The sequence below is a fragment of the Lynx rufus genome, unplaced genomic scaffold, assembly GCF_022079265.1.
Source record: "Lynx rufus isolate CCGP_SWC_20201006 ecotype Redwood Valley unplaced genomic scaffold, mLynRuf1.p SCAF_4, whole genome shotgun sequence".
NCBI classification, from domain to species: domain Eukaryota; kingdom Metazoa; phylum Chordata; class Mammalia; order Carnivora; family Felidae; genus Lynx; species Lynx rufus.
In genome coordinates this window covers 85,656,022-85,669,573 of record NW_025814856.1, presented here as the reverse complement: position 1 = coordinate 85,669,573, position 13,552 = coordinate 85,656,022, and the positions used below count along the sequence as shown (strand labels likewise).

The following is a 13,552-nucleotide window of genomic DNA, read 5'->3' as shown; positions in this document are numbered from 1 at the left end:
CTTCAGTTTTGTTTTTATTTCTCAGTATTGCTTTGGCTATTCTCTGGTTCCACACAAATGTTAAGATTATTTATTCTATTTCTGTGAAAAATGCCATTAGAATTTTGATAGGTATTTCATTGAATCTATAGACTGCTTTAGGTACTATGAACATTTTAACAATATTCTCCTAATCCGTGAGCATGGAGTATCTTTCCCTTTGTGTTTCCTTCAATTTCTTTCATTAATGTCAGATAGTTTTTACTGTACAGATCTTGCACCTCCTTGTTTAAATTTATTCCTAGGTATTTTATTTTTGTTGATGCAATTGTAAATAGGATTGTCTTCTTAATTTCTCTTTATGATAGTGAAGGTTTTACTTCTTGCTTCTAATTTGGATGCCTTTTATTTCTTTTTCTTGCCTAATTTTGTGGCCTGGACTTCCAATACTATGTTGACTAAAACAGATGAGAGGGGACATTCTTGTATTGCTCTTGATCTTAGAGGAAACTGTTGAGTATAATGCTAGCTGTGCTGTTATCGCATATAGGCTTTGTTATGTTGAGATATGTTCCCTTTGTGTCCACTTTGTTGAGAGTTTTAATCACTAATCGATGTTGCATTTTGTTGTGTCTATTGAAATGATCATATGATTATTATTCTTCATTTTGTTAATGTACTATGGCATATCATATTGCTTGATTTGCAAATGTTGAATCATTCTTGAATTATTTAAATAAATCCCACTTGTTCATGATGTATGATTCTTTTAATGTATTTTTGAATTTGGTTTGTTGAGGATTTTTGAATTTATGTTCATCAGACATTTGGGTCTATATTTTGTTTTCTTGTGGCATCCTTGTCTCGTTTTGGTATGAAGATAATTCTGGCTTTGTAAAATGAGGTTGGAAGTGTCCTTACTTCTATTTTTTGGAAGAGTTTGAGAAGGATTAGTATTAATTCTTCTTGAAATGTTTGGTAGAATTTACCAGTGAAGCTGTCTTGTTCTGGAATTTTGTTGGGAGGTTTTTGATTACTGATTTACTCTTCTTACTAGTAACTAGTCTTTTTACACTTTGTATATCATCATGATTCAGTCTTGGTAGGTAGTATAGTAATAGGAATTCATCAATTTCTTCTAGGTTTGTCCAATTTGTTGACATATAATTGTTAATAATAGTCTCATGATCCTATGTATTTCTGTGGTATCCACTGTAAATTTTGTCTTTCATTCTCATTTTGAGTTCTCTCTTTTTTTAATTGGTTCATCTAGCTAAAAGTTTGTTAGTTTTTCTCTTTTCAGAGTATGAGTCCTTCCTATCATTGATTGTTTCTATTTTATTTTTTTTTCTTTATTTCATTTATTTATGCTCTGGTCTTTGTTATTTTCTTTCTTCTGCTAATTTTTGGCTTTATTTATTCTTTTTTTAGTTAAGATGTAATTAGGTTTATATTTGAGATATTTGTCTCTTGATGTAGACATTGGTATGAACTTCCCTTCTAGAACTGCTCTAATTGCATCCCATACATTTGTGTTTGTTTTATTTCATTTTGTTTCATTTTCATTTGTTTCAAGGAAAATTTTTAAAAAATTTCTTTTGATGTCTTTGATCCATTGGTTGTTCAGTAGTATATTGTTTAATTTCCACATGTTTGTAAGTTTTCTGGTTTTCTTCTTATAATTGATTTCTGGTTTTATACCACTGTGGTCAGAAAAGATATTGATATGATTTCTAAGTTTAAAATTTATTTACACTTGTTTTGTGGCCTAACATATGTCTATCCTGGAGAATATTCCATGTGCATTTGAGAAGAATATGTGTTTTATTTCTTTTGGATGGAGTGTTCTGTATATAAAAATTAAGTTCCATCTGGTCTAAGGCCAATGTTTCTGTCTGGATGACCTATTCATTTAGGTAAATGGAGTATGAAAGTCTGCTACTTTATTATATTGGTGTCTATTTTTCTTTTTAGGTCTGTTAAAGTTTGTTTTGCATTTTTATATGTTCTTATATTGGGTGTATAAATATTTGTAAATGTTATATCCTTTTGTTGGATTGACCCCTTTATTATATGATGTCCTTCTTTGATGTTTATTATATTCTTCATCTTAAATCTATTTTGTCTGTCTAGGGGTGCCTAGATGGCTCAGTTGGTTAAGCTTCTGACTTCAGCTCAGGTCATGATCTCACGGTTCATGGGTTTAAGCCCTGCATTGGGCTGTGTGCTGACAGCTCCAAGTCTGGAGCCTGCTTCAGATTCTGTCTCCCTCTGTCTCTGCCCCTCCCCCGCTCGTGCACGTGCTCGCTCTGTCTCAAAAATGAATAAACATTAAAAAAATTAAAAATAAAATCTTTTTGTCTGCTATAACTACTTCAACTTTCTTTTGGTTTCCATTTGCATGATATATCATTTTCCATCCCTTCATTTTTAGTCTCTGTGTGTCCTTATATCTGAAGTGAATTTTTTTGTAGGTAGCCTGTATCTTGGTCTTGTTTTTATTTTTTAAATCCACTCAGACACTCTGTCTCATGGTTCTAAAATTTAGTCCAATTACATTTGAAGTATTTATTGATAGGTATGTACTCTTTGCCATTCTGTTCATTGTTTTCTGGCTATTTTATAGTTCTTCTCTGTACCTTTCTTCTCTTGCTCTCTTCTGTTGTAAATTGATGACTTTCAGAATGGTATGTTTAGATTTCTTACTCTTTATTTTATGTGTATCTACTAGAGGTTTTTGCTTTGTAGTTATCATACTGACATATAAATACTTCTATTTATAACAGCTTAAGTTGATAAGAACTTAAGTTTGAATGCATTTTTAAAGCTCCATATTTTTATGGTTTTTTTTGGCATCACGTTTTATTTACCTCTTTTTAATCTTGTGTGCCCTTTAGTTATTATAGTTTTACTTTTGACTTTTAATCTTTATACTAGCATTAATAGTGAATAATCAATTACCTTTACCATCCATACATTTATCTGTGTGGTTTATACTTTTATAAGTTTTATTGTTACTAATTAGCACCCTTTCTTTTCATCTTAAATTCCCTCTCAGATTTTTTATAAAGCCACTTTAGTAGCGATGAACTCCTTTTGCTTTTGTCTGGAAAATTCTGTATCTCGTCTGAATGATAACTTTGATTTTAGGTAGAATATTCTTGGTTGGGATTTTTTGAGCATTTTGAATATATTGTGCCATTTCTTTTTGGTCTGCAAATTTTCTGCTGAGAATTCTGATAACTTTATGGGGGGAGGGGACAGTTCCCTTATACATAACAAATAGTTTTTATTTTGTGCCTTTAAGATTCTCTTCTTGTCTTAAACTTTTAACATTTAATTGTAATGTACCTTAGTGAGAATTTCCTTGAGTTCATCTTATTTGGAACTTTATGGGCTTTCTAGCTCTGGATGGCTATTCTTCCCTAGGTTAGGTTAGTTTTAAACCTATATATATATATATCTTAAATTTATTTATTTTTGAGAGAGATGGAGTGAGCAGGGGAGAGGTAGAGAAAGAGAGAGAAAATCCCAAGCAGGCTTTGCTCTGTCAGCGCACAGCTCAACATAGGGCTTGATCCCACAAACAATGAGATCATCACCTGAGCTGAAATAGAGAGTCAGATGCTCAACCAACTGAGCCACCCAGGTGCCCCTAAGCCTATATTTCTTTAAATAATTGTTTTCTGTACTTTCTTTTTCTCCTTTCCTCTGGGCCCCCTCTAATGCAAATATTAGCCTGCTTGATGTTGTCCCTTAAGTCCTTTAAGGTATCTTCCCTTGTTTTAATTTTTGTTTTTCCTTTTGCAGTTCTGATTAGGGTGAGTTCCTCTGCCCTGTCTTGGAGTTCATTGATCCTTTCTTCTACTCCATCTTATCTTCTAGTCTTCTGTTGAACCCTTATCATGTACTTTCAGTACACTTATTCTTTACTTCTGTAACTTCTGTTTGATACTTTTATCTTCTCTTTATTGAAGTTCACTGTGTTCATCCATTTTTCTGGGTTTTTTGAGCATCTTTATGACAGTGTCTTTGACCTCTTTATCAGGTAAATTACTTATCTCCATTTTATTAAGGAATTTTTCCTGAAGTTGTATTTTTTAAAATTTGGAACATATTCTTTTGTTTCTTCATTTTGCTTGACTTTCTGTGACAGTTTCTATGCATTAGATGAAATAGCCACCTCTCTGATTTGAAGGAGTATCTTCCTGTAGATGACCCTTATTGTTCAACCCTGCCCCTAACTTTTGGTCATCTCTTAAATCTGTGATTTTCCAAGGAGCCTATTTTATTTTTTAATGACTCCCAGTAGATGAAGGTGTGCCAAGACATGTCAGTGTCAAAAAGGGGAGGATCTCAGTAGGCATCTGTATTCAGGCAGACTGGACCCAGACCCTCAGGCAGCAGCAGCTTTTAAGGTCTGGAAATATATCCAGTCTTGTGGAACTGCAAATGTGTATACTGCTGGCCCTGAAGCCAAGTACTCTAGGTATCAACTGGGTAGCAGCCAAAAAAAAAAATCTCCAGATGGATTTTAACATAGCACTAGTGGGCCTGCTACTCTCCAGGGAGAGAAGCTGGTGGGTGCTATCTTTGTGTCCTCTGCCTTGCTCTAGTCAATAGGCATCAATTTCAACCTCCTTACCATGCCTCTGAGTGCCAGTAGCTCCCAGAGGGGAGCTTTTACACAAATCTAGTGCCCTGATTTCTGCAGCGCTGCCCAGGAAACACCCTTTGATTACCTGGTCTGGTGTCTGGGGCAGTTTATGTGCCTGGATTCCATAGGCCTGAAACAATCAGGAGATATTTGTTGACAGATTACCATTCCCAGAGCATTGGACAGACAACAGGCTGACACATAACCCAGTTTATCTGAGAAAGAGCTCAATTTGTCCAGGAGCTCTGGCCTGAGGGACAAGCTTTAGGTTTGGCGCGTATCTAGGAGCCTATGGAGGTGTTCTCAAGGAACATGCCAATGAAGGTCAACTTTGAGTTCTCTCTGCCTTTCCTTTAATTACAAATAATGTTGTGTAGCTCAGACATTGATAATGGGTTAAAAGATTGACAGATTATTGCACTTGCACATATCAGACACAAACTTCCAGTACTTTCACAGTGGATATTCAGGGATAACCAATTTGTCTGTAGTTTCATTTTTTTTTTCTAAATGATATCCCCTTTATCTTTTTGTTCCTGAGATAAAAGCTATAGAGATTTTATTTCTTCATGCACTTGTCTGCAACAATAAGCATTAACACATTTTTAGATGTTGTAGGTTGTCTAACTTATGTTAACACTTTTGCAGATGCTGTAGATTTTCAAATTTAGGGTATGAACAACCATGCTTTGTGTGGTGGTGAGGAAAGATAGTTTGGAATGAAAATGTATAATTATAAATATTAGAACACACATGCGTTTAAACAATACTAAAGACCCAGAAGTGAAAATATTTTTCTGATACCTAAATGTGGTGAGAGGATATTCTTTATGAAGATTTTAAAGTCTGAATCATTGATTGGATATCCAGATCTTGTGTGAGGTGGCTACGTATGTTTTTCATCCAATTCTTTAGTCCTACTTTGTTCAAGAATTAATTTCCTTCATATATCTCTTAGATCAACATGTCCACTTTTACATATAAGATGTCCAGAATCTAATCCTACATGTCACTAGCTTACAGGGATACCTTCCACCCCCCCCCCTTCAATTAAATGTAAAGGCACTAAATCAGTACACTTTTGAGATTTTCTAATGATCCCTCCAAACTGGCAGTGTCTTTGGATTTTCATTATTTGCCCTGGAAGGTAACGTGAGGAAAACAAGTTACTTTTAATCAATGTTCATATCCAAACCAGTTACTACTACTTTGTCCTATAAACCACTGTGTATAAAACACAAGACAATGTGGTACATCTTCCCTTTCTGTGAGGAACTTTTTAGGAGGATTAGTTCTCTCCAATAAGTGAACCCTTGCTGAAGAAAGCAAGATTACTTACCAGTATGTCTCCTCATAGAAAGGAAAAATCCTTCAGTTTAGAGCTCAAGTCCTGCTTCTGCAGAGGATGAAACAAAATATCGTTTTTTTGTTTGTTTTTCCTCCTATTTGCTTAAAAATTTAGCCTAGGAGAAAGTTGTCATGATTGAATTCAGAAAGCATATGCCAGAAGGAAATAGAGATTCAGATGGAATATTAAATTAGGGTGAATGCTTTGTGTCACAAGAACCATGAAAAACACAGGAATTTAAGGAAGAACATATTTTAATGTTTGAGACCAGTCTTTCCGAGGTGACAAGGGAAATAAGAACTATTACAACAAATAAGTATTAACACAATTCAATCCTTGATAATCTTTCGTATGATAATTCCTTTATAGTCATTTACATCTCTTAATGCTAGCACAGGATTCTGAAGTTGCCAAGCATAAGTTGCATGTAACTGAGCAGAAAGATCACAATCTCCCCGTATTGCTAGAAGAGCTTCAGGATGTGGAAGATGACAAAGTTCTTAACCATGAAGAGCCAAAATGTGCTAAAAATAATGTCCATTTGCATAATTAGTTATAAAATATAAGCCCATTTGCTATAAAGTAAGAAAATGGTTACAATGCCTGCTGTTGCTGTACAAAGGATTCCACAGAGAAAGAAACTTAAGTAATATATAATGAATGGCTCTTAAGGCCAATCATTTACTTTCCATTCTTAAATGTCTTTCACAATTGGTGGCGCTCATGAAATGTGATGTACTGATAGTCGTGGCGTCAGTCTATTGCAACGAATAGGGACGCTGATGTTTTCCCTTGATAAAGAAGACAAGCGTTCAGGGTCCAACATTTGTTGAGAATGTGCACTGTGCTGAATTTGCCACCAGGGAACCAGTTGGTGAATCAGTACCAAATAAAAACAATTGGTTCATGCTTGAGCCAGGTCCATAGAAACTGAAATCAATTTGTGAACATGAAGAATTTTAAAAGGCTCCGGTTTTGTGTTCAAAGTATAAATTTTTAATAATATCTTAAAATCAGTTAGAAATATGCTGCTGCTTAGTGCAAAAATAATGCCACCATTTCTTCAACTAGAAGGTGTGTTTTGTAAAAATAAAGCATATTTAATCTTCATTTTGTAGGTCAATAGTAACAATGGTCCTGATGTAGCTGGTACATAAAGTTCGAAACTCATTTACTGCCTGGAAAATAGAAGAAATGTTCTTAATCAGAAAGCAGTGGGAAAATCCCTTACGGATTTTAATCTCGGGGTGCCTGGGTGGCTCAGTTGGTTAAGCCTCCAACTCTTGATTTAGGCTCAGGTCATCAACTCACAGTTGGTGAGATGAAGCCCCGCATCTGGCTCTGTGCTGTCAACACAGAGATCCTCTCCCCCACTCATGCTCAGGCTCTCTCTAAATAAATACATATTAAAAAAAATAATTTCAATCTCCCATAACCTGCCCTAGACAATAATGTATTAATTACTTGTGACTTTTTGTTATAATTAGCTAGAAATAATCAAGAAACAAAATGTCACTGGGGCACCTGGGTGACTCAGTTAAGCCTCTGACTTAGATCACGATCTCACAGGTTTGGGGTTCGAGCGCTGCATGGGGCTCTCTGCTGTCAGCAAAGAGTCTGCTTTGGATCCTCTGTCTTCTCTCTCTCTCTGCCCCTTGCCTGCTCACACTTTCTCTCCCAAAAATAAACATTAAAAAAAAATAAAAAAATTAAAAGGATTTTGCACTAAAGCTATATTCGTACTTTCAAAGGTGATAATTTCATTTTTTTATTCCATTCCTCCCAGAACTTAAGATGCAATGTAGTAATCTGCTTGATGCAATGAGTAATCTGCTCATAGGCCTTATTTACTCATTCAGTCTTTGTGTTTTAATTTACATTAGATATCTCAAAACTTGGAGGATATATTGAAAATGGTAGTTGGGTAGACAAATCTAAAAATGTTTGTAGGCTAATTTTATAACCCCTCTTTGGTAAAATGAATACAGGTAATAATTTTTGGTGTATACTTACTTATTTTACTTTCTTTGATCTGCACGCACAGTATGAAATCATAAAAGCAACAAACATCACCACGCCAACACTGAGTAAGGTAATTTCTACCAGGCCAAGAAGGTTGATTTTTCCAGTCACTCTTTTTCTAAACATTTCTGCCTTCTCATCACCAATGGTACCAGTCTGTAATAAAGTTAATGATTAACATGATTTGAATAGATGAGCAAAGCAAAAGACTTAAAACCTTCCACTTACATATCACTCTTTCCTCCAAATGCTTGCATAGGTGTTAGTCATCTGTATGTTTAAGATAAACTAGGAGAATTCACTTTGCATGTCAAAGGCGGCAATAAATGCCAAGGTAGAATACTTAGTGAAATATAATCCTTCCCCCACTTTGCACATGTTATATAGCACTATTGAACATGCTAGGCTTCACTGATCTTCAGAATGACCTTATAACATCCTTTCCAAAAGATGCTCCCTTTAAGTGGCAAGGTTTCAATAGTTTCAATAGCTCTGAAGTTTTATGTACTGCATTCCGCAATTCTGGGGCTAATTGATATCATGGTTTACACTAAAATTATGTCATCAGGGAATAGGATAGACTGCATACACCTATTCTAACCTGGCCTTTATAAGTTTGGTTGACTTTTATTACCAGTATAATATTCACTGAGTCTTGAGTTATTTGGAGTTACATGTATGTATGACTCTTTCTTAAAATAAGCACTATGCCAAGAAAAAGTGCCTAAAGATGCATTTTGAAAATAATCTAAAATGATAGAAATTGCTTTGATTTTCTAAAAGAAAAATACTGAAAACTGATACAACTATGTGATTGGGTTTTCTCAAATATATATATATTCATCTATATGGGCAATGAAAACATATACAACTTCAAAAACTATACATATATATTTAATTTTGAAACACCAATGAAGTTTACTGTTTTTAATGACTGAGAGATAAAAATACTAACCTCATTAAGCCAAAGAATAGGCACAATATAGTTCCGCTTAAGACCCTTTAATGCCCTGTAATATACATTAAAAGTAATTATGAAAATATATACTAATATATTACACATACACAACAGAAATTTCAACAAGTACTAGTGTAAATATATGTTCAGAAATTAGTTGCTTTTGCAACTTGGTTAAGTTCCTTGATTTCTGTTCCCTGTAACAAGTCATTTGAATGTTAATATAGCTGTTCCTCAGACATTTTCCATGCTTACAAATCTGTTTAATACAGATATATAATTAGATTAACTTTTTCTAAGCACAGATTTTCCCTTTCAACAAATTCTACCCAGGAAGGTAAAATATGAATTCTGGAAACTATGGTCATAGAAGTATCTGGACAGCTAGCAAAATGAGAGATACCACCAAATACTTAAAACATATCAAAATATGTGTAAATATCATTTCTATAAACACTAGGCATAATTATAAATTTAAAAAATTATCATAAGCATTTAATAATTATTTAATGACATTAAGCAAAGAGAAGTTGAAATTTTATCTTCTTTCCACTTCTTATAAGAATGTGAGTTAGTCTATGAAAAGAAAATACTACAAAAATCATGCAGTGATAACCTCACTTAAGAGACTTACTCAATTTTCTTTGCTGGTTTGACCAATATGTTGATTTGCAGCCGTTTTGCAAATCGTAAAGTGAATCCAGTTATCTAAAAAGAGAACAAACTACCAACTTTAAACAAAAAGTTGCAATATCCAAACTTACTTTTATTATTATGTAAAATTTAATATGACACTACTACTTGAAACTTGTGAAATTAATTGGACATATTAAATTATTACATATCTATAATTACATGTGTATATGCAGGCATATATATGTATGCGGGTATGTGCACACATAATGACTTTGTGCAACAAAATGTCAGGTCTTTAGTTACATATGTGATATTTAACCAAATAGCTATCTATAATTACATGTGTATATGCAGGTATTGCATACACAATTTCTTTGCCCAACCAAATGTCAAGGTTTTAGTTAGATTCGTGATAGTTACCTAACATGGTTTTGGTAATCAGCAACATGGAAACACAGAGCTCATATAATAAGATTCTTAAACTACACAAGGCCAGATATATATTCAGTAAAAATCCATGTATCCTCAGTGTAATTATACTAGTTGTATCATTATTTAAAGTGACACATGACTATTAAAATTTTGACATTTCATTTGACTTTTGAAGAGGAAAATATCAAAATCATTTAAAACTTTAAACTGTTGAGTTACAGGAATTTTTATTGATTTTTCTTGGCCCTAAGTGAAATAGATCTTGCCCTGAATTCACATAATACCCATAAAATATCTTTTAATTCCTCATAATACACAGTATCTCTTCATATAAGCAGTATTTACAGTTATAAATTACTGTTTGATGATTATTTTATACATCTCAAATTGTTTTAAGCCAATTAGAATCATTCCCATCATTGGTATTCCTGACCTATGAACCATTAGATAGGCATATAAATTTCCATATGCTGAGAAACTGAAGTTTAATTACCTTGACATTTCATAAGCAACAATAGAAAGAAATCAATGTCATTTTGATTGAAATAATAGTAATATATCAAGATTTTGATTCAGTAACTGCAATTAACAAGGAGAGAATTTACTTTTTCTTTCAATTTAATGAAATCAGATCAATAATATGTTTGCTTACAGGTTCAACATCTAAGTATGTGCTATGTTCGTCTTCATTTGGATTTAAGCCTTCAATGGGTTCTGCAATATCAGGACTTGCATGTAGAAAATGAGGAAGTGAAATATACACAGGTTTTCCTGAAAACATTTTAAGAGATATTGGAGATAAATAATTTTTCTCATTTCGCATACCACCCAAAAAATATTTCCTTAAAAATAAAACTTAAACTTTTTTTTTTTTTTAATTTTTTTTTTCAACGTTTATTTATTTTTGGGACAGAGAGAGACAGAGCATGAACGGGGGAGGGGCAGAGAGAGAGGGAGACACAGAATCGGAAACAGGCTCCAGGCTCCGAGCCATCAGCCCAGAGCCCGACGCGGGGCCCGAACTCACGGACCGCGAGATCGTGACCCGGCTGAAGTCGGACGCTTAACCGACTGCGCCACCCAGGCGCCCCAAACTTAAACTTTTTTTAATGTTTATTCATTTTTGAAAGAGAGAGAGGGGCAGAGAGAGAGAGAGGAAGACACAGAATCAGAAGCAGGCTCCCAGCCCTGAGCTGTCAGCACAGGGCCCGACACAGGGCTCAAGCTCAGAAACCGCGAGATCATGACCTGAAATTAAGTCGGATGCTTAACCAATTGAGCCACTCAGGCAGCCCAAATATAAAAATTTTAAAATAAAAGAATGCATAACTAGGCTTGAACAATGATTGGGGAGTGAGGGTGGGGGAGAATTATATTACCTGATCACTATTGTACAAAAAGAAAATAAAAATTTATGCATCATCCTATTAAACAGTAAGTTAATGCCTGCTGTTCTTCCTTAGATGTCAATTTTCAATATGTAAAGATGAGCTGCTGAGCATAAAATTTCCATCATGTTCTTGTTTCAGGCAGTAATAAGTCTGTGAACTGAGAATTAATTTAAGAGGTCTTCTTTTTTGCCTTCACATTGACTCCAATATGAAGGTGAGCTAAATAAGATTCCAAGTTTTGTTTTTAAGTCAATTCTTCTTTCAGAGACATATTGAAAACATATTTTTATTTACCAATGTCTAGGGAAGAAAAATCTAGAAATATGGCAGATGGACAAGTTGGGATGTTCAAAGTACTCTAGGAATTATTCTTGTTTTACCATCTATTTGAAAGGAGCCCAGGAAACCAACAAAATGAAAAGTGTAACTGTGGAATGGATACAAGCCACATATTCAGTAAGTAGTTGATATAAAAAACATATAATGAATTCATAGAACTCAAAAAAAAAAAAAAACACCAGATAACAAAAAATGGGCTAAGGACCTAAATAGACATTGTCCAAAGTAGAAGGGAAATATCGGTATGGTTTTACCTAATAATAACTAAGTTTCACAACACTGGAACGCAACTGGGACCTCAAAAACAAAACAAAAATCAAAGCAAAATTATTCTATTACCACGCTTCCTTAACTGTCTTCTTGCTTTCTCGCTTTAATTTTAAATTTTGGTTGAAAGGGATCTTGGGTAAAAGTTGCATTTTTTTAAAAATGTTTATTTATTTACTTTGAGAGAGAGTGTGTGCACAAGCAAGTGGTGAAGGGGCACAGACAGAGAGGGAGACAGAGAATCCCAAGCAGACTTTGTCAGCACATAGCCCCACGAGGAGATCGATCTCAAAAACCTCAAGATCATGACCTTAGCCGAAATCAAGAGTCAGGTACTTAACTGACTGAGCCACCCAGGTGCCTCAAGGTTGCATTTTATTTTGTGTATTTTTTTCAGTGTTTATTAAAATTCTAGTTATTTAACATACAGTGTAAAACTGGTTTCAGGAGTAGAATTTAGTGATTCATCACTTACATATAACATCCAGTGCTCATCAAAGTGCCCTCCTTAATACCCATCACCTATTTAACCCATCCGCCATCCACTTCCCCTCCAGCAACCCTCAGTTTATTCTCTGTACATAAGAGCCTTTTTTGGTTTGCCTCCCTTTCTTTTCTTGTCCCTTCCCATATGTTCATGTTTTGTTTCTTAAATTCCACATATGAGTGGAATGATATGGTATTTGTCTTTCCCTGATGAACTTATTTTGCTCTGCACAATACCCTCTAGCTCAATCCATAGCACTGCAAATGGCAATATTTTACTCTTTCTGAAGGCCAACTAATATTCCATTGTATATATGTGTGTGTAAATGTCCATCTAATGATGAATGGATAAAGAAGTTGTGGTATGTGATATATCTTTATCCATTCATCAGTCGATGGATATTTGGGCTCTTTGCATAGTTTGACTATTGTTGATAATGATGCTATACACACTGGGGTGCATGTGCCCCTTCAAATTTGTATTTTTGTATCCTTTGGGTAAATACCTAGTAGTGCAATTGCTGGGCAATGGGGTAGTTCTATTTTTAACTTTTTTAAAAAAAGTTTTTTAATGTTTGTTTATTTTTGATAGAGAGAGAGAGTGAGTGAGTGAGAGAGGAGAGTATGCATGAGCAGGGGAGGGTCAGAGAGAGGGGGAGACACAGAATTCAAAGCAGGCTCCGGGCTCTAGGCTGTTGGCACAGAGCTGGATGTGGGGCTCGAAACTCACGAACCATGAGATCATAATCTGAGTCAAAGTTGGATGCTTAACCAACTGAGTTACCCAAGGCGCCCCTATTTTTAACTTTTTGAAGAACCTCCAGACTGTTTTCCAGAGTGGCTGCACCATTTTGTGTTCCCACCAACAGTGTAAGAGGGTTTCCCTTTCTCTGCATCCTCACCGACATCTGTTTCCTGTGTTGCTAATTTAGTCATTCTGATGAGTGTGAAGTGTTATCTCATGGTTTTGATTTGTATTTCCCTGATGATGCTCACTCATCATCAAGGCTTCAAATTATATCATGGACTGTGACACT

At 34.7% G+C, this 13,552-nt stretch overlaps 1 protein-coding gene across 1 annotated transcript in view; it reads right to left on the bottom strand.

The window, feature by feature from the left end:
* Positions 1 to 6,220: 6,220 nt before the first annotated feature.
* Positions 6,221 to 13,552, bottom strand: part of CD36 (CD36 molecule) — a 53,726-nt gene continuing 46,394 nt past the window's right edge. Inside the window, exons 11-15 of the mRNA XM_047096193.1 lie at positions 10,685 to 10,803; positions 9,599 to 9,672; positions 8,962 to 9,016; positions 7,998 to 8,162; positions 6,221 to 7,162 (exon numbers count right to left, since the gene is read on the bottom strand). Coding sequence (XP_046952149.1) covers positions 7,998 to 8,162; positions 8,962 to 9,016; positions 9,599 to 9,672; positions 10,685 to 10,803 — 413 coding nt within the window. The 3' untranslated portion in view covers positions 6,221 to 7,162. The remainder of the gene's footprint in view (positions 7,163 to 7,997; positions 8,163 to 8,961; positions 9,017 to 9,598; positions 9,673 to 10,684; positions 10,804 to 13,552) is intronic.